Source organism: Peromyscus maniculatus, chromosome 5 (assembly GCF_049852395.1).
Source record: "Peromyscus maniculatus bairdii isolate BWxNUB_F1_BW_parent chromosome 5, HU_Pman_BW_mat_3.1, whole genome shotgun sequence".
Taxonomy (NCBI): Eukaryota; Metazoa; Chordata; class Mammalia; order Rodentia; family Cricetidae; genus Peromyscus; species Peromyscus maniculatus.
This window is the reverse complement of record NC_134856.1, coordinates 75,565,167-75,592,279: the sequence shown is the minus strand read 5'-3', so window position 1 is coordinate 75,592,279 and position 27,113 is coordinate 75,565,167. Positions and strand designations below refer to the sequence as shown.

Sequence of the window (27,113 nt, the reverse complement as noted above, 5' to 3'; positions counted from 1 at the left end):
TTTTTGATTTTTGGAACTAAAATTTCTTGTGTCCATTTTCCTTTCAATTCAATCAATGTTGCTCTCACTAGGCATATTCATCATATAGATAACACTTATCAGGTTATCCATGGCAATCATGAGCTTGCAATGAACATCTATAGAATTCATGAGAATGCCCCACTGAGTATCATTATGCAATCATTTTGCAGTGAAGAATATGTTTCTACTTCTCTCTCGACATGAGTGAACAATGAAACCATGTTCTAAGGAGGACAAAGAGACAGTCACAATGTCAGGCACTGGAACAGTCTGCAGAGCACAAAATGAAGTGGAATGTGGGGGTCAGAGGGAAGTTTGTTTACTAGAGAAGCTGAAGTGACAGTTATTAAACCTGTTTCCACGGGAACATTGTTTTATTCTAAAAGATGTCTTTCTTCCCTTCTAAAACCTTTTAGAAAACAAATCTGTTATATAAAAGAACCCTCACATGTAGGTGACTGGAGAGATGGTTCAATGGTTAGGATCACTGGCTATTCTTTCAGAGGACCCAGGTTCAATTCCCAGCACATACATGGCAGCTCACAACTGTCAGTAACCTCATTTCCAGAGGATTTACTTCCCTCTTCTGCCCTCCATGAGCACTAGACATGCATGTGGTGCATAGACATACATGTAGGCAGATACACTCATACACATAAAAATCATAAAATTAAAAACCTAATGTATGACATTGTTTGTCAAAGCTGTTTATGGATAAATCCAAATAGTTCTGAAACAATTGGTAGAGTCCCCAGCATCTAGATACAAATTATCACTATAGTTGAGAAAGACTAGATTTATTTAAGTATAAGGGGAGGACAGTGTTAAAAGAGCTTTCTGATATAGATACAGATATAGATATTGCTTCTCTGTTCATTATTATTACAGTTTATTCAGTCAATGGGAATAGTCAATTAGGCAATGCATAATTAATATTTAAGACATTGAAATAGAGAAATATATATATTGAACTCATGCCCTCAACTGTACCTGGGTAATGAGATGCCACTATTTTCTCAAAGGAAAGGAAAATGTTTCCCCTCTTAAACTTGGAATTTCCAAATTCTATGTGAAATCAAAGCTCTGATGGAGCAAAGATGCTGTTCAGGTGCAGGAGAGCAATTGAAGTTTCTTGATGATCCTATATAGTTTTAGGAGATTTTATCTTGCTTCAGAATGCCTATTCTGAACTCTAGCTCGTGCAGCAAAGAATTAAAGTCTACATTGGCATTTCTAAACCCGTTTGCTGTTGAAGCACACGATAGCTGATAGTCATGTACTTGCAACAGATCAAGGGAATGACCCCTTATATACAGTTTCAAGATAACCCTTGTCATCTTCTACCTTTACTCTCCACTGCCAAAAACATATTTGCTAGGAACATAAATAAAGGAAAATAAACTCATTTGCTACACTCATGAATCAGCTCTAATATACAAAGAATAATCAACTGCAACCTAGATAAGATGTTTGTATAATTATAATTTCAGATTTCAAAGCACTAGAAACTTGTGATCCTTCTTTTGAGAAATATCATAGCTTAAGAGATGTGAGTTTTGTTGGATTAATTCTATTCTCCTTCCCTGCCAGCAGGACTATATGATACCTTTGAAGTATCATAGCTTGAGAACATCCCTAATTCACATAATGTGTAGCATCATGTCAAATTAAATCACTATTCCTCAGTTCTCTCTCTCTCTCTCTCTCTCTCTCTCTCTCTCTCTCTCTCTCTCTCTCTCTCTCTCTCTCTCTCTCTCGATATATCTGTGTGTGCCTCTCTATGTCTCTGTATCTCTGTCTCTCTCTCTTTTGCTCTCTCTTTACTCTGTCACATGCTCATATATACACATACCCACAAATATTTCTTAGCATCTCTCTCTGTTTATGACTCTTGAACCTCTCTATTTAAATTGTACTCCGTGGGGGTACAACAGGACACTGTCAACATAGAATATGCTGTTTTCTTAATGTAAGACCAAGTTTTCACTGTAAGAGCATGGCATACTCTCTTGTGAAGTAGCTCTCTAATGCAATGCATTTTCAAGGAAGCTCATTATGGTTAAAATTGATCTGACATGGTTTCCCTTCTGCTTACACTGTCCCTGAACCTCAATGCCATTAGTTTGAATCATCTAACTAAACAAAATTTTGGACAGAGTGAGACATGGAACAATACCAGAACACACTACATTTACCTGCTTGTAAGATGGATCTCTAGATTTCATGAACTTGCAGAGGTTCATATGTAGAAATGTTAAGAGTGAGTTATTAGACATGAATAACAGGCTAAATATAGGTCCTATTTTGGTAATTGTGCTTGCAAATATACACATAAAGCTTAACACTAGTGTTGGCATTTATACTGACATCAGTATATATAGAATGTTTGTGTTGGATACATAACCATACATATATATGACTTATGAAGTATGGACATTGAAATATTCACAGCAAAAGCAAGTAGAATGCATAGGGATTTACTATACTCGCCATATATAAATCTGTTCTTCAGTCAGTCATCAGCATCTTAACAAGAATGATACATTTGCTACAATCAAGAAGATTGCTCTACAGTGACACCTCATTATAACTCAAAGTTCATACTTTACATTAGGGTTCACCCTGGCATTGGTATTGCTTGGTGTTGACAATTCAGTGTATTTTGACAAATGGCTGATCATTAGATGATATAGAGTGGTTTCCCTTCTGTAAAAGCCCAGTTTTCTGCTTCTCCTTTCCTTCTTATTCTACCACCTCTGGCACACCCAGAACTTATTGTTTCCATGGTCTTACCTTTTCCTGAATATCATGTAGTTGAAATGGTACAGTGAACAGCTTCATGAAACTGTCTTCTTTCATTTGCAGTAAGAACTCAAGATCAGATTTAGGGTGTTCAATGTGTAAAAATGGAACAGTTGTCATAAAGTGCAATGAAAAATGTTAAGATAAATAATTGTATGATTCCATAAATCATACCACATAATCAATCGTTAAAATTTCAATTTTAGAAAAATTTCCAAATGGTAAAAATTTCTTAAAATATGCATGCAAAATACCACACTCAGGTCTAAAGGTAAACAAAATGTTTCTTATGGGAATTTTAATTTTATTTGACCACTGATAAAACTCATTTATCTCAAGAGCAAGGTGGAGATATTCTGTACTAAAATGCAGAATTGACATGAGGATAAAACAAGAGACTTAAAAGAAATATTGAGCTAACAGAAAATTGCCTCTAGCTGCCCCGAGCCTACCTAGACTCCCATGAGAAGTGAAACTTCATGTTCTTCTTGGATAAAAACTATTTCAGTGGAAAAGTTGAGAAGGAATTCAGAGGAGGTTTAATTTTAAACAAGAAATGTGTTGGTAGTTGGCTCTGCTTTAGATCAGGGTCCCCAGGAGGCCCACTCAGAAGGCATATTCCTGCTGAGAAAGTTCATTGGAGAAATCTCCTGGGAAATTCTCTCCACAGATAAGCAAAAGAAAGAAAACTGATTGTGAGAGGAACTGATTGGGTCCAGCTGAGTTTGTGTTTGGCAGGTGACTTGTGACAATGCTTTGGTGAGCTCTAGGGTTGCATTAGCTCTTCAAGACGCCCAGCATAATTCTGTGTTTCAGGGTAAGACACCACCAAGTTTCCTCTTTCCACATTACATGTCCATTGTTCCAGCACATCATTAACACCCTTTAACTATTTTTGTTACATTTATTTATTCTTTGTGTATCTGCGCACATGTACATGTATGAGCATGCCCCAATAAACACATGGAGATCAAAACACAACCTGAAAGATTTGTTTCCTTCCTTCTTCTCTGTGGGTCTGTTGATCAAACTCAGGTTAGCAGGCTTGGCAGCAAGTACCCATATCTGCTGAACCATTTTACCAGTCTCCAGAAATGCCCCTTTTAAATACTATAGCTCTGAGGGTAGATAAGGCATATTTTTTTTATCACATTTATATAATTTTATGCAATTGATATTTCATGATTAGAAGTTAATTTATTTAATTTTTGAACTGTTTTATAATTATAAAACAGTAAGTATGCACTGGGATGATTCAGTACTGGACATAGACATAGACAAAGCATCTCAGCATCAACATGCCTTGCTCTCTTTTTCAGATCTGGTCTTACCTCAGCCATCACTGTGTGAAGAAGACCAGTTTGCTTGTATGTACACAGTCCAGTGTGTCCCTGCCTCAGAGAAGTGTGATGGACAGGAAGATTGTGTAGACGGATCTGATGAAATAGATTGCTCTCTCAGCCCCTCTCCTCAGCTCTGCAGTGATACAGAATTCCAATGCTCTGAAAGCCAGTGTATCCCATCTCTCCTGCTATGTGATGGAGTGTCTGACTGCCACTTTAATGAAGATGAATCCAGCTGTGGTGAGTTGTTTTACTAACTCTGTGTTCCAGGAAGAAATTCTGTCTAGAAATGATGGAGTTCGACAGATGAAGTCAAGGTCTCTAGAATATCCCCATAACCATATCATCAATAACAGTATGTTTGTGTCTTTTGTTGCTAAACAAACCATGTGGTTCTTGCTTTCCATTTCTGTAAAGACTCCATTTGAGGTTATACTAACTTCTGTTAACCTTATTTTCTCGTCCATTTGACTCTAGTTCATTTTTCTAGTTATCTTTTTAACACATTTGTGGAAATGTATTAAAGTAGAGCAGTTATAATTTATTTCTATCATAAGTGCTAAGAAAGGTAGTCCAAATTAAGACCTATAGACAAATAATTGATTATAACACACACACACACACACACACACACACACACACACACACACACACAGACACACACACACACACACACACGGGTTTAGGACTGGAAAACTATATTAGCAGATTTTATATCATTAAGAGTTCATGGTGTTGCCGGGCGGTGGTGGCGCACGCCTTTAATCCCAGCACTCGGGAGGCAGAGGCAGGTGGATCTCTGTGAGTTCGAGGCCAGCCTGGTCTCCAAAGCGAGTTCCAGGAAAAAGGCGCAAAGCTACACAGAGAAACCCTGTCTCGAAAAAAAAAAAAAAAAAAAAAAAAAGAGTTCATGGTGTTTTCATATGACTCCTCAAACGGCCCTTCGTGGTAGCTGTCCCTCCCTGTATTCCCTTCCTTACCCCAAATCTTCCCTCCCCCTCCTTACTTTATTCTCTGGCTTTATTCTCACTCATTTCTCTACAACTGTATATTACATTTCCCCTCCCTTGGGAGAGTGTTGCTGTGGCTATCACTCTATATAAATAAAACACTGATGGCCACTGGGTACAGTAGCCTCATGTAAGGATATGCCCAAGGACAAACAAGAGATGGCAAAAATAAAATGAGTTCAATGTTATTTGTGGACTTTTTGTCTCATAACACTTTGCTTGGCCTCTTTTGTCTTGATGGCTTTTTATTTTATTACCATGGTTTCATATTTTGTGTCTTTTTGGTTCTGTGTAGTCTCTCTGTGTGTCTTTTTTGTGATTTCTCTCTTTTTAATAATTCTGATTTGTTTGCTTGTTTGTTTTCTATAAAGAGAGAGAATAAAGTCATACAGTTGTGTGGATGAGGAGATGGGGAAGATCTAGGAAGAGTTGGGGGAGATGAAAACATGATCAGAATACATTGTATGAAGAAAGTTATTTTCAATATAAGAGGGCTTATATTATGTTAAATACTAAGAATACAGATTAATTTTAAAATCCAAGGAAAATATCTTAGTGTTGCCAATGTCATTCCTATCCATATAGCAAAGTCAGTAATACCTAACCTACCAGACTAATAGAATTTGAGTCAGTGCATATAAACCCAAAACTCTGCACTCAACACTTGCCATTTTTGCTTTGTGTAGTCTATTTCAGACAGAGAGGGGGAAACTGTTGAGAAATAATTGTATATAGTTAAAAGTGATCAGCCAATCATGGTGAAGTTCAAAAGTCATTAACATCCTATTTATTTATTTGCTTGGTTCTTTTTCAATTCTATAAAACATAATAGAGATTATAGTTTTTACATGAAGAAAAGTCATTTAGGGATAGAGCCATATGAAAGAATCAAGGAACAAAGTGCAGGGGATTTAGTAATCAGCTAGATATCTAGAAATAAGATTATTGGAAAAGGAGTAAAGCAAATGAAAAGGTGGGGGACAGCCTCTGGGAATTACAATTCTTAGTCTCACATTAGTAAAACCTTTTCTCTGCCTTAGACATGAGGATTGTTCTGCTTCTGGTTATTTCCTTGCTTTTCTTGCTGCGGTTAAAAAAATAAAAAGTCAGGTCTTACAATATTTTGTTATTGGTGAAGTAAGCAAAGGGAGATGATTCCAGATAAATGTTGCCAAATTATTTATTGCTGTTCCCATCATAGCTCTAATGTAATTTGGCTGACAGAAATAATATTATGTTCAATATAGTCATCTGATACTTTTAAGTTTAAGGTAGAATGCTAGTTAAAGAGAAGCTTAGAAGACTGCTGTGTCCTTATGATTTCAAGTATTCATTGGAAACATAGCATCTGAATATTTTCTTTTATGAAGTTCCGTTCCTAAACAGAATCCACATGAGGAGTGGATGAAGGGTCAAATGCTACAGCACAAGCACAGAAGTGGTTAATGAACACAGTTCATCAAATATTTCAAGGCATTATATTTTATTTCTAGGCTCTGCTATTCAGTTACAATGTCTTGTGTAAATTATAATTCAATCATTTATTCACAGACATTCAGTAGAACCCCCATTGACACTATATCTTGTTCTGGGCATTGTGCTCACTAGTTTTATGTCAACTTGATACAAACTAAAGTTTTCTGAGAGGAGGGAATTTCAATTAAGAAAATTCCTAAGATCAGGCTGTAGGAAAGCCTGTAGGACATTTTCTTAATTAATGATTGATGGGGGAGGGCCCAGCCCATTGTGGGTAGTGCTATCCCTGGGTTGGTGGCCCTGGGTTCATAGCAAAGCAGGTTGAGCAAGCTACGGGGAGCAAGCCAATAAGTAGCATCCTTTCATGGCCGACATCAGCTCCAGTCTCCAGGTTCCTGCCTTGTTTGAGTTCCTATCTTTACTGCTTTTGATGTTGAACTATTATACTGAACTGTGAGTGACATATACCCTTTCCTCTCCCAATTACTTTTGGTCATGGTGTTTCATCAATAGTAACCCTAATTAAGACAGGTATCACTGATACAGATGGATGCACTTGTCTCAGTATGTAGATGCATACTATACTGATGCAGAAGACTAATGAATAAAGAAATGTAATACTGTGTGGTGAGTGACAGGATAGGGATAGACACTATATTATAGAGCATGAGGCACTTTCCAACTGTGGTGCTACATCTATGCCAGAGTTAATCAAGAGTGTGATCAATGTGGATCAGTATTGATCAGGCTGGAGGGAGAGAGATTGGTTAGATTTCACAGTTTCACTATACAGAGATTGATTAAAATGTGGTGTGTGACAAATATTATGATTTATGATACTATTGCATAAGGAGAATAAGAAAGGACTTTAGGATGATTGAAATTCCCTATTTAGCCATCAGGGTAGCTCATGTGCCATGTTGACAGCTGTGAAAATAGGGGAAGCAGACAACTCCAAAGAAGCTAGCTAACAAAGAATACCCAAAAAGGGATACATGGATCACCCTGGAAAAGGGAAATAGATGAGATATTCATGAGTGAACTGGGGGTAAGGGGTGGGCAATGGGGGTTGGTGGTGGGTGGGTGGTAAGAACATAGGGGAATGGGATGATATAGCTGGAACAGGGCTGGAGTGGGAAATCAATGAGAGAGATACCATGATGGAGAGGGGGATATCATGGGGATAGAGAGAAACCCAGTGCTAGGGAAGTTGCCAGGAATCCCCAAGGATGACCCCAGCCTGAGCTACTAGTAATAGTGGAGAGGGTGCCTGAACTTAACTAGCTTGCCCCAGTGATCAGATTGGTGAATACCCTAACTGTCATCACAGAACTTTTCTCTGGTGACTGATAGAGGCAGATGCAGAGATGTACAACCAAACAACAGGCAGAGCTCCAGGAGTTCAGTAGGAGAGAGGAGGGATTCTATGAGTAAGTGCATCAGGATCATGATGGAGAAACCTGTAGAGATGACCAAACCAAACTAGTGGAAACTCATGAAAGTTGGATCAACACAGGAAACCTCACCTGGCCCAGACAAGGACAGGATTGACAGATTGATAGCTCTTTCTTGATTCAGTGGAGCCTACATGGGACTGGACTAGTCCCTCTGCATGGCGAGACAATTGTGTAGCTTTATCTGTTTGGGGGGGACCCTGGCGGTAGAATCAGAATAGAATCAGGTAGAATCCCTGGTGTATGGGTAGGCTTTTTGGAGCCTACTACATATGAATGGACACCTTGTGCAATCTTGAGGGAGGGGGAAGGGCTTAGACTTGCCTCTACTGGAATGCCTCCCCATGGGAGGCCTTGCCTTCTTGTAGGGGGGGAGTTGGGGTGAGTTGGGGAGGAGGCTAAAGGAGGTGGGAGAGGGGAGAGGGAGATCTTTGATTAGTGTCTAAAATGCATGAAAAATTTTCTTAATAAAAAAAAGACTCAAGGACAAGAAAAAGATATAACACAATTAGAAGGTTAAAAAAAAGAAAATGGGGGAAACAGAAGGTTCTCTGGGAAGATCATGACTTCATATTAGATGTTATTTGTGAGACCTGTGGTATATCCTAATGGAGATAAATGTTCAGAATGTGGTTGGAAATGTGTACCCAGAGATCAAAAGAGAAACATGAGACATAGAAAGATTCTTGGCATCAGCTGTGGTATAAATGAGATAAAATAACCTAAAAAAAAAGCTAGATAAAATCCAAAGGAACACCTGAAGTGTAAATAAGGAAACAATAAATAAACTCAAGCATTGATTACATGGAAGCAGAAGGGATATTGTTGGGCGTGGGCATGAAGGGGCCCAGCAACAAAGAGTGTGGCAAGAGGAGGAGGCTGGGAGAGGGAACAATTAATAACAAATACATGTAAAATGTTATAGTAAAACCCAAGCCTTGGGACTAGAGGTATGGTTCAGTAGTTAGGGAGTGTAACACTCATGCACAGAACCTGAGTTTAGTTCCTGGCACTCGCATGGGGCAGCTCACAATGGCCTCTAATTCCAGATGCTCTCTCATGGCCACCATGGGAACCTGCATTCACAAGTGCACAGAGCCACAGAGGCAAAGGAATGTAGATGATTTAAAGGAGTATTTTAAATACTCACTACTTTGTCTGCTAGCTTAAAAATTAATTTAACAAAGCAAATATTGAAAGCTACTGAGAAGACATTGTTGTAGGGACAGAAAACCCTCACTTCTGTCCTCTTAAGATCCAACTGGCTCCAGGAATTAAACTGTAACATAGGTTAGCAAAGTGAAAAATGGGTTAGCAGAAGGAAGAGGGTTTGCATGGCATAGATGCCCCCATACAAACTAAAAACCACAAGAAGCAGTCTGGGCAGTGTTTATAGACAGGAGTAAACACACCATAGTAAACTCTAAAGATGGAAGATGCATGAGAGACCAGCCATGTTCTTAAAAGGTCTCTATAGCATTATTTTGCTCTCAGCTTCTTGCCCTAGAAGATAACATTGTTGCTTTTTTCTTCTATTATGGAGAGTGTCTTTCATATGGGACTTTTATCTAATGCTATTAAAGAGGTCGAAGTGATATCCCAACTGCCGCTTTCCAAGTGTCTTCCCTTAAAAAAGTCAAGATACAAAAGAGATATATTTTAGGTCCCAGAGACAAAGGAGAGCCACAAAAACAGAGTGATGAGCTTAGATAGAGGTTGTGGTGTCCTTGGAGAAAGCCAATGGGAGTAGACCAAACTACAAATAAACCCAATATTTCTGGAAAGTAGTCTACTCCCCGGCATGGAGCTCTGGATTAATTCAATTCTGTATGTTATGTGTGTTAGGAAAAACAGTCCTCAGCACGAAAACTAATTTTGATATTCTTACTTCCCTTCTCTAAATTCCTTATGTGAATGGCTTTCTGTAAACCAGTGAGCCTTGGTTTAGAATGGCTTTATGAGTAATGGCTGAAGAGGAAACTCTCACTCCAGGCTGCTGTCAAGTGTAAAACAGCATTTATTCTTCTTACTTCTAGGACATGGAAACCACCAGCTTTGGGCTCTTTGGTCTTACCTCTATTTTCTGGCTCTACTTTAATTCAGGTCCTTGCTGGCGTTCATGCTGATCTTTTCTGTGAGTCATTTTTTGGGGGCTTCTCTTCTGTTTGGTAATGTTGCGTGCCTAGAGTGTTGGGAATATGTTAAACTATGACCTACGGCACCATTTTGCTAGAAAGCTTGTATATTATTCCAAAGCATCAATTAGAACTGATATTGATCTAAATTTCTTTCTCACCCTGCTCCTCTGAGTTTTAAGGTTCTTAAAAAGATGCATCAAAGGCAATATTGGTCATTCAGAGCTTTTTTAAAATGTAATTTAGTTCTAAAAAAAACTGTTTCATTTTTATCTGATGTAATTAATACAGTCTTACACAGTATCTTTTGGAATACCTTAGTCAAACTCTTATGTTAAACTTTAAAAAAGAATAGAGTGGGAAATTCATTGCATATAATCAAAGACAATTAACTCACAGTCTATTCAAAGCAAATTGTTAATCTTTGCGATCCAGGAATAAAGATCAGTATACATGGCTCTTATAGAGATTTTGTCAACTATATCACATAATATTCCCTTCTGGAAGTACAATCCAGCAAGAAGAATTATTTGGGGTGCTTCATCCAATTTAGTTTTGAGATTTATTATCAAATTTTAATGTGAACTTTGACATGAAAAATGGTGTTTTTAAGTCTATGTATCTCCATTGACTGAATTGCTGGCTCTGAAAAATTGAAGCAGTACTTTGTATTGAGCAATCCTTCCTAAGGTGCTGAAATATCAGTTCACACCAATATCTGTTATTGAGTTTCCAGTAATGTAAGATGTTCTACTTAGCACTTCCATAAAGAGCAGAGGGAAGAATTTGTTTTAGATGAGAGAACAGAACTGAATTAGGAAGAAAATAGTAACACTACAGCTCAAAATAATAACAAAGGGAATGTATGACAAAATTTACTCAATATAACATCAGTATCAGGAATACATATCCAAGGCAGTATTGGACATAGAAAGCTTTCCAGAACATAATCCGGGCTGAAAAATAGGAAGTTTCCTTATGAAGAAGGGACAAGAAGGTGTTGAGTCAATGGTTAGGCTGAGCTATGTAGATAGACTATCTCAAAATACAAAACATGATTATTTCTATGTAAGTATTTCTAAAAGAGTGAAATATTAAAATATGTTTTAAAATTTTAATTTACAAACAATCATTTAACTGAGTAGGTGTAAAACCTATACAATCAATTAGTATAAGCTAAGGGATAGTTCAGATAAGCTAAACGTTATCAAGGCTTGAACCATACATAGACAGGGATAACTAAACACCCAGGGCAAAGGATGTAATGTGTGTTCCAAAGAATTAAATCATTATATAATATACAATAGTATATAAATCATACTTCAAACTAAATAAAACAAAAATATAGTATTTTCTTCCTCCTTTAAAAGGCAGAGATGTTTATAAATAATGAGTATATGTGAATGGGTCTATATGTTTATCTTTATGTATAAATATATACACACAGTATTTTTAAGTATACATTTTTAGTTTCTATGTATTTTTATATGCTGCCACATTATATTTAATGAATGCTCACAAATATAATTACAGAAGTAGGCAATAAAAAGCAAGTGCAGTTAGTATTTATCAGCATTTATAAAACAAAGGATTTGTATTGAATATAGGAAATGACATAAGATATTGATTTTTCTATAACCTCTACTATAAATATTTTTGCAATGAAAAAACACTCCAAAATCAGTCCAAAAAAGGCCATGAAATATATAGAAAAATTGGGCTTCTAAATGTTTCCTGAGAAAAATCTATCTTTCGCCATATTGTTTTTCAAACATCATGCTTTAAAGTCTGTAGGCACATTTATTCTAGTCTATCATTGTCTTAGAGATTTCTATTATTTCTTACTAAAGTAATCCTAAATAACATAAATCATTTTGTAGCTATAAACTCATTCACTTTGTAGATATTATTTTAAAACTAAATAATACATGAGTGGTTCATCAGAATGGTTTTTCTGAAAGTAGATCCGTTTGTAGGCTATAATAGTTATATAAGAAACATGAAAAAGGTAGCCTCCCTGGAGTTGTGAGTAGCAGTCTAGTCATCCTTTGTTTTACATCTAGTATCCACCTATGAGTGAGTACATACCATGTTTGTCTTTCTGAGTCTGGGTTACCTCACTCAGGATGATTTTTTCTAGATGCATCCATTTGCCTACAAACCTCATGATGCCATTGTTTTTGTCTGCTGAATAGAACTCCATTGTGTATATGTACCACATTTTATTTATCCATTCTTCAGTTGAAGGGCATCTAGGTTGTTTCCAGGTTCTGGCTATTATAAATAATGCTGCTATGAACATAGCTGAGCATGTGCCCTTGTATTATGATTGAGCATTCCTTAGGTATATGCCCAAGAGTGGTATAGCTGGGTCTTGGGGGAGATTGATTCCCAGTTTTCTAAGAAAGCGCCATATTGATTTCCAAAGTGGTTGTACAAGCTTGCATTCCCACCAACAGTGGAGGAGAGTTCTCCTTGCTCCACATTCTCTCTAGCATAAGCTGTCTTCAGTGTTTTTTATCTTAGCCATTTTGACAGGTGTAAGGTGATATCTCAGAGTCATTTTGATTTGCATTTCCCTGATGATTAGGGATGTTGAGCAATTCCTTAAATGTCTTTCAGCCATTTGTAAAGAGGACCCTAAGAAAGACACAGGGATCATCCAACAACAGAGAAATGGATGAGATCTACATGAGCAAACTGGGCATGGGGAGGGGGTAATGAAGGGCAAGGGTCAGGGGAAAGAGAGCTTATGGGGAGCGGGAGATCCCAGCTGTATCAAGAACAGAGAGGGAGAACAAGGAAAGAGAGACCATGATAAATGAAGACCCCATGGGAATAGGAAGAAGCAAAGTGCTAGAGAGGTCCCCAGAAATCCACAAAGATATCTCCACAATAGACTACTGGCAATGGTCGAGAGAAAGCCCGAACTGACCTACTCTAGTGATAGGATGGCCAAACACCCTAACTGTCGTGCTAGAAATCTCATCCAATGACTGATGGAAGCGGATGCAGAGATCCATGGCCAGGCCCTAGGTGGAGCTCCGGGAATCCAATCGGCGAGAGGGAGGAGGGATTGTATGTGCGAGAATTGTTGAGACCATGATTGAAAAAAGCACAGGGACAATTAGCCAAACTAGTGGAAGCACATGAACTATGAACCAATAGCTGAGGAGCCCCCATGGAACTGGATCAGGCCCTCTGGATAAGTGAGACAGTTGATTAGCTTGAACTGTTTGGGAGGCCCCCCAGACAGTGGGACCAGGACCTGTCCTTAGTGCATGAGCTGGCTTTTTTGAGCCTGGAGCCTATGCTGGGACTCTTTACTCAGCCTGGGTGAAGGGAGGAGAGGACTGGACCTGCCTCCACTAAATCTACCAGGCTGAGTTGAATCCCCAGGGGAGTCCTTGCCCTGGAGGAGATGGGAATGGGGGTGGATGGGGGGAGGGTGGGGGGGTGGGAGGTGGGTGGGAGGAGGAAGGCCAGGGGAATCCATGGCTGATATGTAAAATTAAATTAAATTATAAAATAAAAAAAGAAACATGAATAAAGGCACTGAGGACATAGCTCAGTGGAGGAATGTGCGCTTCAGAACTTGCACTTAGTTTATGGGATTCCCTGGGTTCAGAAGAGTGGGCTGGTAGAAGGAAAGGGAAAAGGGGAGGGGCAGAGTAGAGGAACTCAGTATCTCTCTTCTTAACTATGGTTTATTAACTCTTTGAAAATTTCATACAGTCTATTTGAACATGGTTACTATCTTCCACCAACTTCTCCCATAACTACCCTCTCCTCTACTCTCACAACTTTGAGTTTTCTTCTTTATCCCCCACCCCTACTCCCAGAAAGTGCAGTTTGTATTTTGCAACTAATCTTGGAGGTGTTCTTTGCCCTGGAGTGTGGTTGACCCTCCAGGGGATCTGTAATTAACGAAAACTGATTCTCCCTCTCTTAGAAGCTATCAAATGCCAATCATGGTGGAGTTCATGCTTCCTCCATCTCTCGATGCTGAGATTTTGTCTAGCTTGAGCTTGCGCAGGTCTTGTGCATATGTTCAAATTGCTTTGAATTCACATACGCAACTCCCCTGTTGTGTCCCAGAACTCAGTATTTTTAACAGCAAAGTGACACAGGGCTGTGAGAATGAAAACTACATGACCCAGTGTATATGCAAATCTAGCTCAGGCAGTACAGATGTGTATTTTGTCCTTGAATTAAATCTAATCAGAACTCTCATTGAAATGTCTTAACAGCTCAATGTTCAGTGAAACTTTAAAATAAGGTAATGCTGAAAGAATAATAATTTATTATGTGTGCATTATGTACTTAACCATATTCATTTCATCTGATCTTCCCAGACCTCTATAAAGTGGATTTAGTTACCATTATTTTAATGTAGAATAACCAATTGTGACTATTATAAGAAGAGCTAACTGATTCAGACTATAATTCAGATTGTCAGTGGCAAGTACTAAGAATATTGATATCATAGCTGATATAACAGCCAATTATAAATAATATTGATAAAGGATGATCTTAGGAAAGAGATTCATTTCACATCACCAAAAGTATCATTAACTTTCATGGGGCACATCAACTACTAATGAGAGAAAGGTCAACTCCCTGTGCCCATGTCTGCTTCTCATGTTTCTGTCTAACATGGGTAGGTTGTAGATATATATATATCAAGTTTCTTTAACATATATCCTAGTGTATGGCTGAGTTTGGCTAATGGGTAGGATCAGCAGAAATTCAACACATTGGGAAGAAAACATCTAGAATGATCACCTTACCTTAGGCTACACCATGTCCCTATCTATCTATCTATCTATCTATCTATCTATCTATCTATCTATCTATCATCTATCTATCTATTTATTTTTCAGTTGTTACACAGTATCCATGCCTATTTATGGGCTACAGCATGACATTTCAACACATGTACTCGACATGCAATGATCAGGTTAGGATATTTGGCAAATCTTTCACTTGGGATATATAACACTTATTAGTACTGAGCCAGCTATTCTGAAATAATCATTGCCATCCCTAGTTATCTTACTGTGCTATAGAAGATAAGTCATTGTTCCCACTCATCCGTTCACTAACATCTTCTCACCATCCTCCCTCCCGTCCCCCAAGTCCCTTATCTAATGTATTCCTAAACTCCAGCTTCAGGTAACTGTTCTCACAGTCTTTGGCCAGCCCCACTGTTACTAACTTTCGTAGCTTTTTGTGCATGTTGTTTATCTGGGAAACAGCTCCTTATGACTTTTTTGTCATGGCATGCAGTATCAGTGGACCACCTATTTGGAGGGAGGTGAGTAGATACTGACTAATGGAACAAATGCTGGAATCACGAAAGCTTCTTGAGACATAGATGACTGTCAGAGGAGTGCCAACAATCTTCCTACTTTTCTTTTATCCTGCTGTATAATTAAAGTCATGTTGAGCTAGACAGAGTGGATCACCCCTGCAATCCCAGTATTCAGGAGGCTGAGGCAGAAGGACCATAAGTTCTAAGCTAGCCTCACAGCAAGACCCTGTTCGCACAGATTAACTGTATTTCTTTTTTCCATCAGTTTTTGAGGGAATAAAAGGATTCTTGATAAAAAAAAATACATACCACTTTAGTTTATTAAAAGTTACATTTTCATTGGCAAGATGGTACTTTATGTGAATTATTTTTAAATATTGATCTCACCAAATTCATAGAAGCACTCTGATAGCTAGTAAGTTTGTTTTTATTAGAGTAAAAGGCCTTCAAGTATCAACTACTATTGATATTCCTATCCAAAATTGCAAACACTTCAGAGTCCATATTCTTGCAACATTTAAACGTATGCAAAGCACTGAAAACAAATAACCCTATCCATTAATCCTATATCCCACTTCAGTGCCAATGTTTTGAAAAAGTGTCTGTCAGTGATATCTTTGTGCCATTTTATTCATTTCTCAAAATGATTGTATCTTTTAGTCCTGCTCTCTCATTCACAGAAAATGTTCTGACACAGGAAAGAATCTCTGCTTTTCACATTTCAGAGTGTTCTGATGAGGTTCAATAAACACATTCTTTCCATGACAATGTAGGGTTTTGTGAGCATAACACCTCTAAACTATCTATATACTCTAAAGTTGTGCCAACCTCTCCTTAGAAATCCTAACAAGGGAGTTCTCTGCATCCATAATGCTGAGACCAGGGAACTAGAGGCCCATGAGTGCTACATACTAAGTGTTAGTAAACAGTTATGGTCGAACAGATACACAGTGACCACTCAAAGCTTTTAAGCTTTTTGGAAATTGAAAATCCAAAGAGATTTTGTTATTTATCATCTTCTGGCAGAATCTAGAGAACAGGACCTTACCTCTGATCATGCAAACCCTGATCTGATCTTCCTTCTCTTGTCCTCTGTGTCTGTCTGTCTGTCTCTCTCTGTCTCTGTCTCTCTCTTGCTCTCTTGGTCTCTCGCTCTCCCCCTTCCCCTCCCCTTCTCCCTCCTCGTTTCTTCTCATAAGGACATTGATAACATTTGATTAGGGTCTTACCCTGATAGCTTCACTTATCTCTAATTCCTTTCTTTAAATCTCTATGTAGAAATATAGCCTTGTTATGGGGTCTCAATATCAGTTGTGGGGGGACATGAAATTGAGTCCCTGGCAATATCTGAGAAATGATTCCATCCATGTTTTCTTCCTTTGCTGAAAATTATATGTTAATTTAAATTATATTTAAAAAGAATGGTTTTCTCATGACATAAGTGGTATTCTCATGGACTCACAGCATCAGCACAATTACCTGCACAATACCAGCACAAGATCAAGCCATTTGAAATGTGGCATAGGTAGGGTAGATGATCTCAAGGCCCCTCCCTTTACTGAGAAGCTATTGACAGTTGATAATTGCTGGGAGAGGAAAAATCACTCTTCTGTGAGGATGTGGGCTCTGAGAGAGGATTCTCACATTCCATTAGAAGCCCCACTCCCATAGAGGCAGCACTGGGCAGACTTAGTGGGTCCTTAAAAAGGCTTGAAGTTGGGAGGGGCATGTGTCAAATGGGATATGGTGAAAGTTGGGCAGGAAATATGATTATAACATGATTATATTTCACTCTACACATGTATGAAATTTCAAGAAAAAACACTTTTTAAAAATTATTTTATTTTATGTATATGAGCGCTTTGTCTGCAAGTTTGTCTGTGTACCACCTGTGTGCCTGCTGCCTCCAGAGGCCAGAAAAAGCACATAAAATTCCCTAGAACTGGAGTCATGGACAGTTTTAAACTGCCATGAAAATGCTGGGAATCAAATCTGGATCCTCTGGAAGAGCAGCTAGTACTTATAACTGCTGAGCCATCTCTCAGCTCAGAATAAAGAAAAAATAACAAATAACTTTTCTAAAATGTAATATGAAAAAAAAAGGTTAAAACGACAATCATTTCATTATGAGAAACTCATTCAAAAACAGATGAACTTGCTATCCTTTCTCATCTTCACCATCGTTGCTTTTTGTTCAGCCAATCAGAGCTGCCCTGATGGAGCTTTGGTGTGCAACTCATCGGGCAGCTGTGTCCCCTATCACCAGCGCTGTGATGGTAAGGCCCACTGTGAGCACTTCCAACTTGATGAGTCCAGCTGCTCAGGTACTCCTTTTCCTTTCAACTTTTCTTTGCGATACGAACTATTAACCAAATCTGCAGGTGATAGAATGTTCAAAGTGGATTTTCTAAATAATATTAGACATGAATTTATGGTATTGGTTTTGAGGCATGAAGAATGTTGATATCCTAGATTTATTAAAAAGCTTATAAATGAATAATGGGTTCTGTATTATTCAATAAATAATGAAAACTGGAAATCAGGCAGATGTTTCAGTTCATGTAGTATTACTCCTGCAGGCATGAGGACCTGAGTTTAGATCCCTAGCATCCAGGTAAGAATCTAGGCATGGCATGGCAGTTGAATGTAATTCTTGCATTGAGGAAGTGGAATCAAGGTGATCACTGGGACTTGAATCAGTAAGTACCTGGCTTCATTGAGCTCCTAGCTGAAAAAAGTAAGTTGGAGAGAGAAAATGGGAGACACACAACATCAGTATGTGGCCTCTACACACACATGTATGTATCCACCCATACACACATGAACACACAATAAAACACCACTCATACAGAACAACACAAAGAAAAAATGTACAATTTTAATGCAATATAATTTGTAGTCCTTAGTATTTAATAATCTATGAAAATTGGTTCTGTTCTACAATAAGGACAGCCTACAATATAATGTTAGTATCTTCATGAAATTGCATACTTTTCCTACATTTAATGAGAGTATTACATAATTTAATGATACATTCTTCCATAAGTATATTAAATCTTAGGTTGCTTTTGAAACATTCTTATTTTTCTGTCCTTGGAGCATTCATACAGCATAAGAGCTGATAATGTACAGCGGTTGTCCTATGTGTATAATAACGGCTCTAAAAATTCCTATGATATATTATATAAAATCCCATGGTATAGGCCATTGTTATCTTCTCTCCTGAGTAATCGAATTTTTATTTTGTACAGGGGATTTGTAAGGTAATAGAGAGCTAGAGGCAATATAATTCTGTTGAAACTAAAAGATAATATAAATCAATAATGAAAGATATATTTGATCATATTTCTTAATAAGTTGCAAATATTTTATGTCAAAAGTAGGTAAGAGTATATTTTATATCTTTAAAGATACTCATGGAATTAGGAAATATGTGACACAAGCATGAACCAATTGTAGTTCACAAAAGGCTCATTTATCACTTCTGATTTTGTTGAGTATAAAAGGAAATGAATAAATCATTAGATCTAGTTACAATTTCAAATATGTATATATATATTCCCATGTACAAAATATACAAGGATAATCTACAAAAGCATTGCTGTTTCCCTTTATTCCTTTACTGAGCATCTTAGACCCCAAAGATAAGTGGCCCCAAAGGAAGACCTCTTACTACTTTGAAAGATAGTGAGAATGAAGCTGGTGGTAGAGACATATGGATACTCAAGTCTCATCACTCAGGAGCTGAGAGCAAAAAGACTGTGTGTTAGAGTCCACCCTGAGCTACACAGTGAGACTTGGTAATAAAAAGCAAATAAAGAGATTAATAGTGTGATAATAACACAGTTCTGTCCTTTGAAACTCTTAACACTTTGCTTATGTCTATGTGAAGGTGAGATTTTCTTCAGGACATCCTTGAATGAGCACAAATCAAACTGTGTTATGATTTATTGCCTGCTCTGACATGAAATAAGGTCAGAGAAACAGAAGACTTGCCACTCAGGCGGTGTGATAGATACCCTGTTTATTTCAGTCAAGTACCCATCAGTTACCGTCCACTCACAAAATGCAGGTCACATGGACATAGCTACTGAGTTAGAGTGTCAGAAACAGCTAGTGAAGCCATTGTCACAAATGAAATCCATATTTTGCTTTCTCTATTTGCGTTTTGTATACTTTGGGCTCTTCTATCAAATGCATAAAGTTAATACTTGTGTTTTGAAGAAAGCCTTTAAGATAGATCTATGATACAGATTTGGCAATATACACCACACATTTCTGCTTTTCCAAACATCAGCTGCTATTAGGGTCAGCATTACATAGGTTTGGGGGAGCTCTATCCTTCGGGTCTAGTACTCCCCATAGTGGCCTTGCAGCAGATGGTGAGCATCTGGCCTCACATGTCTCAGGGTTTAAGTTGGTCATTAAGAACATTGAACTCAGGCACAGTGAGAATGTTTCAGTGAATTTTGTTTGTCCCAAAATCACATCAGAAGGCCATGGTATTTTCAGGTTTTGATTGCCGATGCAACAGAAAAATAATATTAAGATTCCTCCAGCTGAAATTATACTGGAAGTGATTTTTCTAATTATGTACAGTGGTAGTAGTTTGTGCTAAAGTAATACTATAATTATGGTGATATTCTACTGCAAAGAGAATTAGAAAATGACATCAAAATATAAACTTGTAGGATGAGACATCACAATATACAATATCATATGTAATATATGATGATGATAAAGCTTCATAAAATTTCAGATGGTTGTAAACAAAACCAAAGCACTAACAATTCCCAGCAAGGATCTTGAGCCACTTCAAGTCTCTGAGACACAGTAATCCCTCCTTCCTATACTCCTTGCAGTATGTCTTCAAGATATAGAAAACAGAGGAGCCAGAGACAAGTGCAGTGTTTCATGAAAGTATGAGAATCTGAGTTCAAATCCACAGTACCAGTGTAAAAATAAATCCAGGCATTGTGGTACATGCTTATAATTCGAGTGCTGGGAAACATAGACAGACATTTATCTGGGTCTAACTGACCAGATTTCTTAGCAGATTATGGTGAGACCCTAGGTACCTGTGAACTATCCCATCTTAAAAGCAGGATGGATGGACTGGACGGTGCCTCCTGAGAAACACAAGGATATTATATGGCTTCTTCAAAGTCATACCACATAAACAAGCACCTGCACACACTTACACACTTGTATGTATATGAAAAAGTATCTATCATTGGTGTTTTGCATGCTGCATAAGTTCTAGGATCCAAACATCTCTTTAAACCACACACATATTGTACATATATTTCTGATCTTCACAGTACATAAATATCACATATTGAAGCTGAACTAAATAAGAAAATATTTGAGATTTTTAGACAAGCAGATCTTTGAGTTAGATGACCAAGATTTAGTTATAGTTTACATGTTTCTTTACTAATAACTAAAATAAATTTGGCTAATCCCATGAAGCTTCCATTTCTACACAATGTTCTGGGGGCCCAGAAAAGCAATATATGCCAAACTGTTTAGATTGCACTTGTCTCACAGCAGGCCTTCAGATACCAGTGATAGTGATTATAACAATAGGAGAAGGGATGAGGAGAAGCTGGAAATGCAGAGTGATACAAATTAGTTTAGTTTCCTGGCCATTCACAAACCTCCTCTAATAAATACAGAGATGAGTGAGAACAATTATTTAATTCCTTATATGTACAACTCACTAGTGTAAAAATGATAGAATTACACTTTCATCTTTCCAACTCTCATATATCTATCTGTATTTATATTTATCTCTCTACAGATAGATGATATGTAGGTTGATAGATGACAGACAGATAGACAGATGATAGATACTATAGATAAAAAATATTCACTTAAAGTCCCAAATTCACAGATGTCATAAGTATCTGACCCCAGGTAGCACAGAGCTAAAATCAGAGTTTTTGTAGCTATCCATTGTAGATGAAAGCTTTTCAAGGTCCGGCCTACCAGTTCTCAATCCCACAGCCGCTTGTAAATTATCATTCAGAGGCTTAATATTAATTACAAACTGTTTGGTCTATGGCCCAGGCTTACTGCTAACTAGCTCGTTTATCTTAAATTAACCCATTTCTATTTATCTATGTTTTGCCACATAGCCATGGTGTTACCAGTCTGCTGGCATATTGCTCCTTGGGCATCAGGCCGGCATCTGCACTGACTCCACCATTCTTCCTGTATCTCTCTTGGATTTCCTGCCTGGCTCTTATCGTGCCTTACCATAGGCCAAAACAGCTTCTTTATTAACCAACAGTAGCAACATATTCACAGTGTGCAGAAAGACCACCCCACAGCAATCCATCTTTCCAGAAAAATTCCATATAGCAAATAACAGATTCCAACCTCTATTTTATTCAGAGAAAAAATAGGTACCTAGTTGCACTTAAGGGTAAAGGTTGTATCTGTGCTTGTGTGTGTGCCTTACTTTGTCCAAATTAATACACCAGAACAGGATTAAATGTAAATTCTCCCACAAATGTTGTATACATGGACTGTGTTGGCCTCCATACACAGGATCACAATAAACAAGGCCAGAGGGTTAGGGCAGTGAGAGGTCACTGTGTCCAAAGAACAAGGGCCTTGTGCTCACTATAATGTACTCTCACGGATTCTTCTATTATGTACTAGAAATAATGGGCTTCTTCATTCCTAACAAGTCATATCTGTCCCCTTTCTCATTTAATTTAGTGTTCAAAATTGCTTTGAGAAGATTAAAAATGGAAATAGTCTGTATTTCAATTTCATGATCTGAGATGAATTTGTAAAACCTTCACAGAAAAAAAAAAAACATCTGCAGCTCTGTGAAAACACCAGCATTGAGGCTAGGGAAGTAGCTCAGTCTATAAAGTGCTTGCTGTGAACGCTCATGGAGAAGAGATGGATCCACAGAAACCACATAAAAATAAATAAATAAAATGCAAAATACCTGGCATGTAGATACCTTCTAATCTAAGTCCTGTGGAGGCAGAAACAGGTGGGTGCCTTGTTGGTGAGTTGAAGGCTATTTAGAGACACTGTGTCAAACAGATTTAAACAATAAACAACAATGGAGCCATTGAAGAGGATACTTGTGGAAGAACACCTGACCTTATCCTTTGGCCTCCATGTGTATATTTCTCTAGTCAGCACCCATGTTCTTTCCCCAGCACTCCATTGGCTACCACAAGGAAACATGTACCAAGGTTTCTATAGCATCATGGTGATATGCAAGGCTGCCTTAGTCGTTGTGATCACAGTGAATGTTAGTGACTCCAGAAGGAACTGGGCAATGGTTTTTCCTGTGGATCATGATGTGATACCTGAGAACACCACACTTGGATGTTGTTTTTGTTGTTGTTCTTGTTTGTTTTGGTTTGGGTTGGTTGGTTGGTTTTCCTTTGTGTAATAGTACAAAATCATTACTTGAGAAAGACTAAAACTGTACTTAGGAGGAATAGGTAGTGTAGTCAGAAGATTTCTCTGGTCCCTCCCAGCCCCGTGGTCCCTCAGTCCCTTATAAAATAATCACTCAGAGGCTTAATATTATTTACAAACTATATGGTTTATGGCAGGCCTCTTGCTAGCTAGCTCTTATATCTTTAATTAACCCATTTCTATTCATCTATGTTTTGCCACATGTTCTGTGGCTTACAGGTCTGCTGGGATGTTGTTCATTGGTGGGCAGGCTGGTGTCTCCCCAGACTCTACCTTTCTCCTTCTTATCTCTCTCCTTTCCTGCCTGCCTCTAAGATGCTTTGCCATAGGCCAAAGCAGTTTATTTATTAACCAATGGGAACATATATTCACAGCATACAGAAAGACATGCCCCAGCAAAGGAGAAAATGATTGTGTCTATTTGTGTGCTGTTGATTATTGGGCTCCTTTTCTCAAAGCATCTGCTTTCTTGTTTCTGAAGGAAATTTCAAATATGGTCTGTTCAAGGAGGCACATCACTATAAGGAAAGATGGCTTTTTACTCTCCTTGCCAATTCTATAGCCTCTATTTAGTTAAATAAGACCAAGGGAGGCCAAAATGGGAAGACACTACTAGAAAAGCAAATTGTTGCAATATTTGGAAACCCAAAATGGCACTTGATAATACATACTAAACACATGGTATTTTCAGACACCCTTCCCCCAACCCTCCACACACACACTTTCTCCTTCCCTAATGCTTTTTGAATGTTCTTTGACCGGCAGGACAATCTTTCCTTCAGTGTTCTAATTTAACCCACAGTGTCTGCATGAAATTTCTATTTCTTTATTTTTTCTTCATAAATAATCTTTTCTCTTCCCAAGTAAAAGTTTATTCCCCCTCTCCTCATTAAGCTTTGGTAAGTCCTATTGGTATGCTTTCTTGGCATCTATATCAGTGACCATAAAGAAAGCTTCAAATTTGTGTCTCTAAGCCATATTTCATATGGGTCAGAGCTACAGATTTCAGTGCCATAGAGAATCATGGAGTACATCCCTTTGCATGTCCATTAACCAGATCAACACAGCATCATCTCTCCTTGTCTAATTTTCCTTCCTCATCAGTCATTCAACTATGTGAATGGAACCACCAGCTTGCCAGTGGCCCAGCCAGAAACTGGAACATCATTCTCTACTCTTCTGAATAATCATGAAACTACTTCAACTTCTGAATATTAATTACTAATAAATTTGTACAGTTCTCACCCCTCTGTCCCAACCCCAGCCTTTAGGGAGCAGCTGCTTCTTTGCAGATTAATACAAAGGACTCTTAACTGGGTCAGCTTTATTCTTGATCTGCCTCTTTACTGGATAGACTGCTGCCAATGTTTTCTTTCTAAGCAAGAAGGTGCCAGGTCCCTTCTTAAAGGCCTAGCTTCCATAAATCTATATGCTTTGAACTCCTGTACACCCAACGCTCATATTATCACAAATCCAACCAGGATAAACTCCCCAGCCCCATTCTTCAAACACACTGAATTCATTTTTGCAAAACTAGTGGTCTCTACACTTACCTTCACACAAGTGTATGATTGCCAATATAAGTGGGTCCTGTGTGAAATGCACAGAACATGCCCTGATTTAACTAAGGTCCCATCCTTGAAACTCCTGTCAATTTTCTGTACCCATCTAAGATGCTACATTGTTTTGTACAGTGTTTTGATGCCTCACTTACTCTTTTGCGTCCTCTGTAAGCCTGAAACATCAATGACAGCAGGCGCCATACCTGCTTGTCTTTATGAAGTCATCATGACATGTTCTCAAACATCCTCAACACAACCTAAAGAGGGTTCTGTTTTAACTCTCTTTAGTAGAGAGGAAACACACAGAGAATTTAACAGCCTTCCCCAGTATCACACAGCTACTTAGTTGAGCTGAGATTCTAATTCAGGCAAATGACTCCAGTAACAAAGGCCTCAGCAATTATGTTAAGTTGCCAGTATCATTACTGACCACATTCTCAGGGCCTAGCTCAATGTCAGGCATTTAATAAGTGGCCAGGATAAACATTGTATTATTGTATTGAAACTTAAAAGTGATAGAGGTTTTCATTAAGTATTACAGCTACTCTTAGATGTCTGCAGACATCTAAGAAATAAATAGATTGTGCCTAATCTAGGGGGAAACATCTTCTCTTTCAATAAGTCACTTGGGCACACAAAGTGCAAGAAGTATCCAGACCACCTGGGACCACTGGTCAAATTGGGAGTGAGAGATGTGCACAGGAGGAACTTTTTGCTTTTAGTAACTAAGAAGCCAGTTATCCACAGATATAGTTTAATGCAATAACTAATATGAGTACATTCCTTTTCCTTGTAAAAATGTTGTAATCGACTGTGGCCTTTGTGATGTTTCTTTTTCAGAGTGTCCAGTACATTATTGCAGAAATGGTGGCATTTGTGTGGTAGAGAATATTGGTCCCATGTGTAGGTAAGAACATTACTTAATTGTTTTTAACATTTAAGTCAGCTGACTTACTTACCAATCTTGAGGCTTGAGATGATAGAACCATAAACCAATATATGACTAGCCAGGTGAAAATAGTGGATTATGAAACTAATATACAACTTTCTGCATGTGTAAGATTAAAAAAGTGACTATATTTAAAAAAATATTGGATGCTTGATGCAATTTTGCATATTTTTTTGACATTTTCTAGCATGTGGAATGTAGCATTTCAAAATTTGTGATTACCTGCTCTTGATGTTTATATGAATTTCAGAAGATTTTTGTGTTTTTGAGTTTCATTCTGTAGCCCAGGGTGATCTTGAACTTGCTGTGCTCTACTCCCCTGCCTTAGCCTCCAAGGGCTGTGTTCAGTGGTGTGAGCTACCACACTTGGCGCAGAGGATGTTTTCCTGATACAGTTCACCGGTTTCATATGTAGCTAGTGTCTGCAATTCCATTCTTTATTTTTTATTTCAAATCCCATATTTCTCTTTCATAATAATAAAGGATAGAATTAATTCCTAAGTAAGGCTATCTTCTGACTTGTCAATGAGTGTTTGTGAAAAGATTAAAGGTTGAAATAAGAGGCCATTTGCATACTCAGAGCAAAAAATAAACAAAAACAGGCCTTGTGAGTTCTTTTGGGAATTACTCATATTGCATATCAAAGTTTCTTGATTTTTTTTTTTACTCAGCCTGTAGGGAATTGTGCAAAAAGTTTCATACACTCCAAAGGAAATGATGCATATTGCATTATATTTGTGTTTATGACTTTTTAATTTAGCACAGCACTGTATATATTACTTTGCTTATTGCAAAATCTTTTGAAGGTTGATATTCAAATTATAATGAAACACACAAATATCTAGAAAACACTCATTAATATCTATTTAAATTCTTAAAGTCTTTTGAGTTGGCACTCCTATCTTAGAATAGGTAGCTTGTTTCTGTCTGCTGGAGAAGACTGGGGGCCCTACCCTTCCTTTTTGACCTACTAGCTACTGGGGCATTCTAGAGGCAGGGCAGTCGCTGTTTTTAGTTGTGTGTGCATTAGTGATCCCACCAGGCTCCAGTGGGTAGTTTCAATCTTATGGTAACACAGATGACCCTGATTAAACTCACTAAGCTTCTAGATAACAACAAGAACAACAACAAAAGTCATGAATGTAGGGGGTGGGGAGAGAGAGAGAGAGAGAGAGAGAGAGAGAGAGAGAGAGAGAGAGAGAGAGAGAGAGAGAGAGCATGCACACTTGTGTGGTGTGTGCTGGGGGTGGGGTAACAGAATGGGAGGGAGATTAGTGGAGTGATTATCATCAAGATGTGCATTATACATGTATGAAATTGTCAAAGAACAAATGCAGTAAAAGCTTTAAAAACAAACAAATACAATCCTCCAGGCAATGAGAGAGCTCAAAGAGTAAAGGCACTTTACAGCCAGGACTAAGAAGAACCTGAGTTCAGACCTGAACCCTGGGACCTCCATGGTGAAAGGAGAGAACTGATTCTCTGAAGTGGTCCTCTGACCTCCACAGGCATGCAGCAGCATACATGAGCCCACTTAGAGGCACACACACACACACACACACACACACACACACACACACACACACACACAC

At 38.1% G+C, this 27,113-nt stretch overlaps 1 protein-coding gene across 1 annotated transcript in view; it reads left to right on the top strand.

Moving 5' to 3' along the window:
* Malrd1 (MAM and LDL receptor class A domain containing 1) overlaps positions 1 to 27,113 on the top strand; it is a 602,817-nt gene that overhangs the window by 482,971 nt on the left and 92,733 nt on the right. The window contains exons 34-36 of the mRNA XM_076572692.1: positions 4,143 to 4,406; positions 17,754 to 17,879; positions 25,413 to 25,479. Of these exons, the coding sequence (XP_076428807.1) occupies positions 4,143 to 4,406; positions 17,754 to 17,879; positions 25,413 to 25,479 (457 nt within the window). The remainder of the gene's footprint in view (positions 1 to 4,142; positions 4,407 to 17,753; positions 17,880 to 25,412; positions 25,480 to 27,113) is intronic.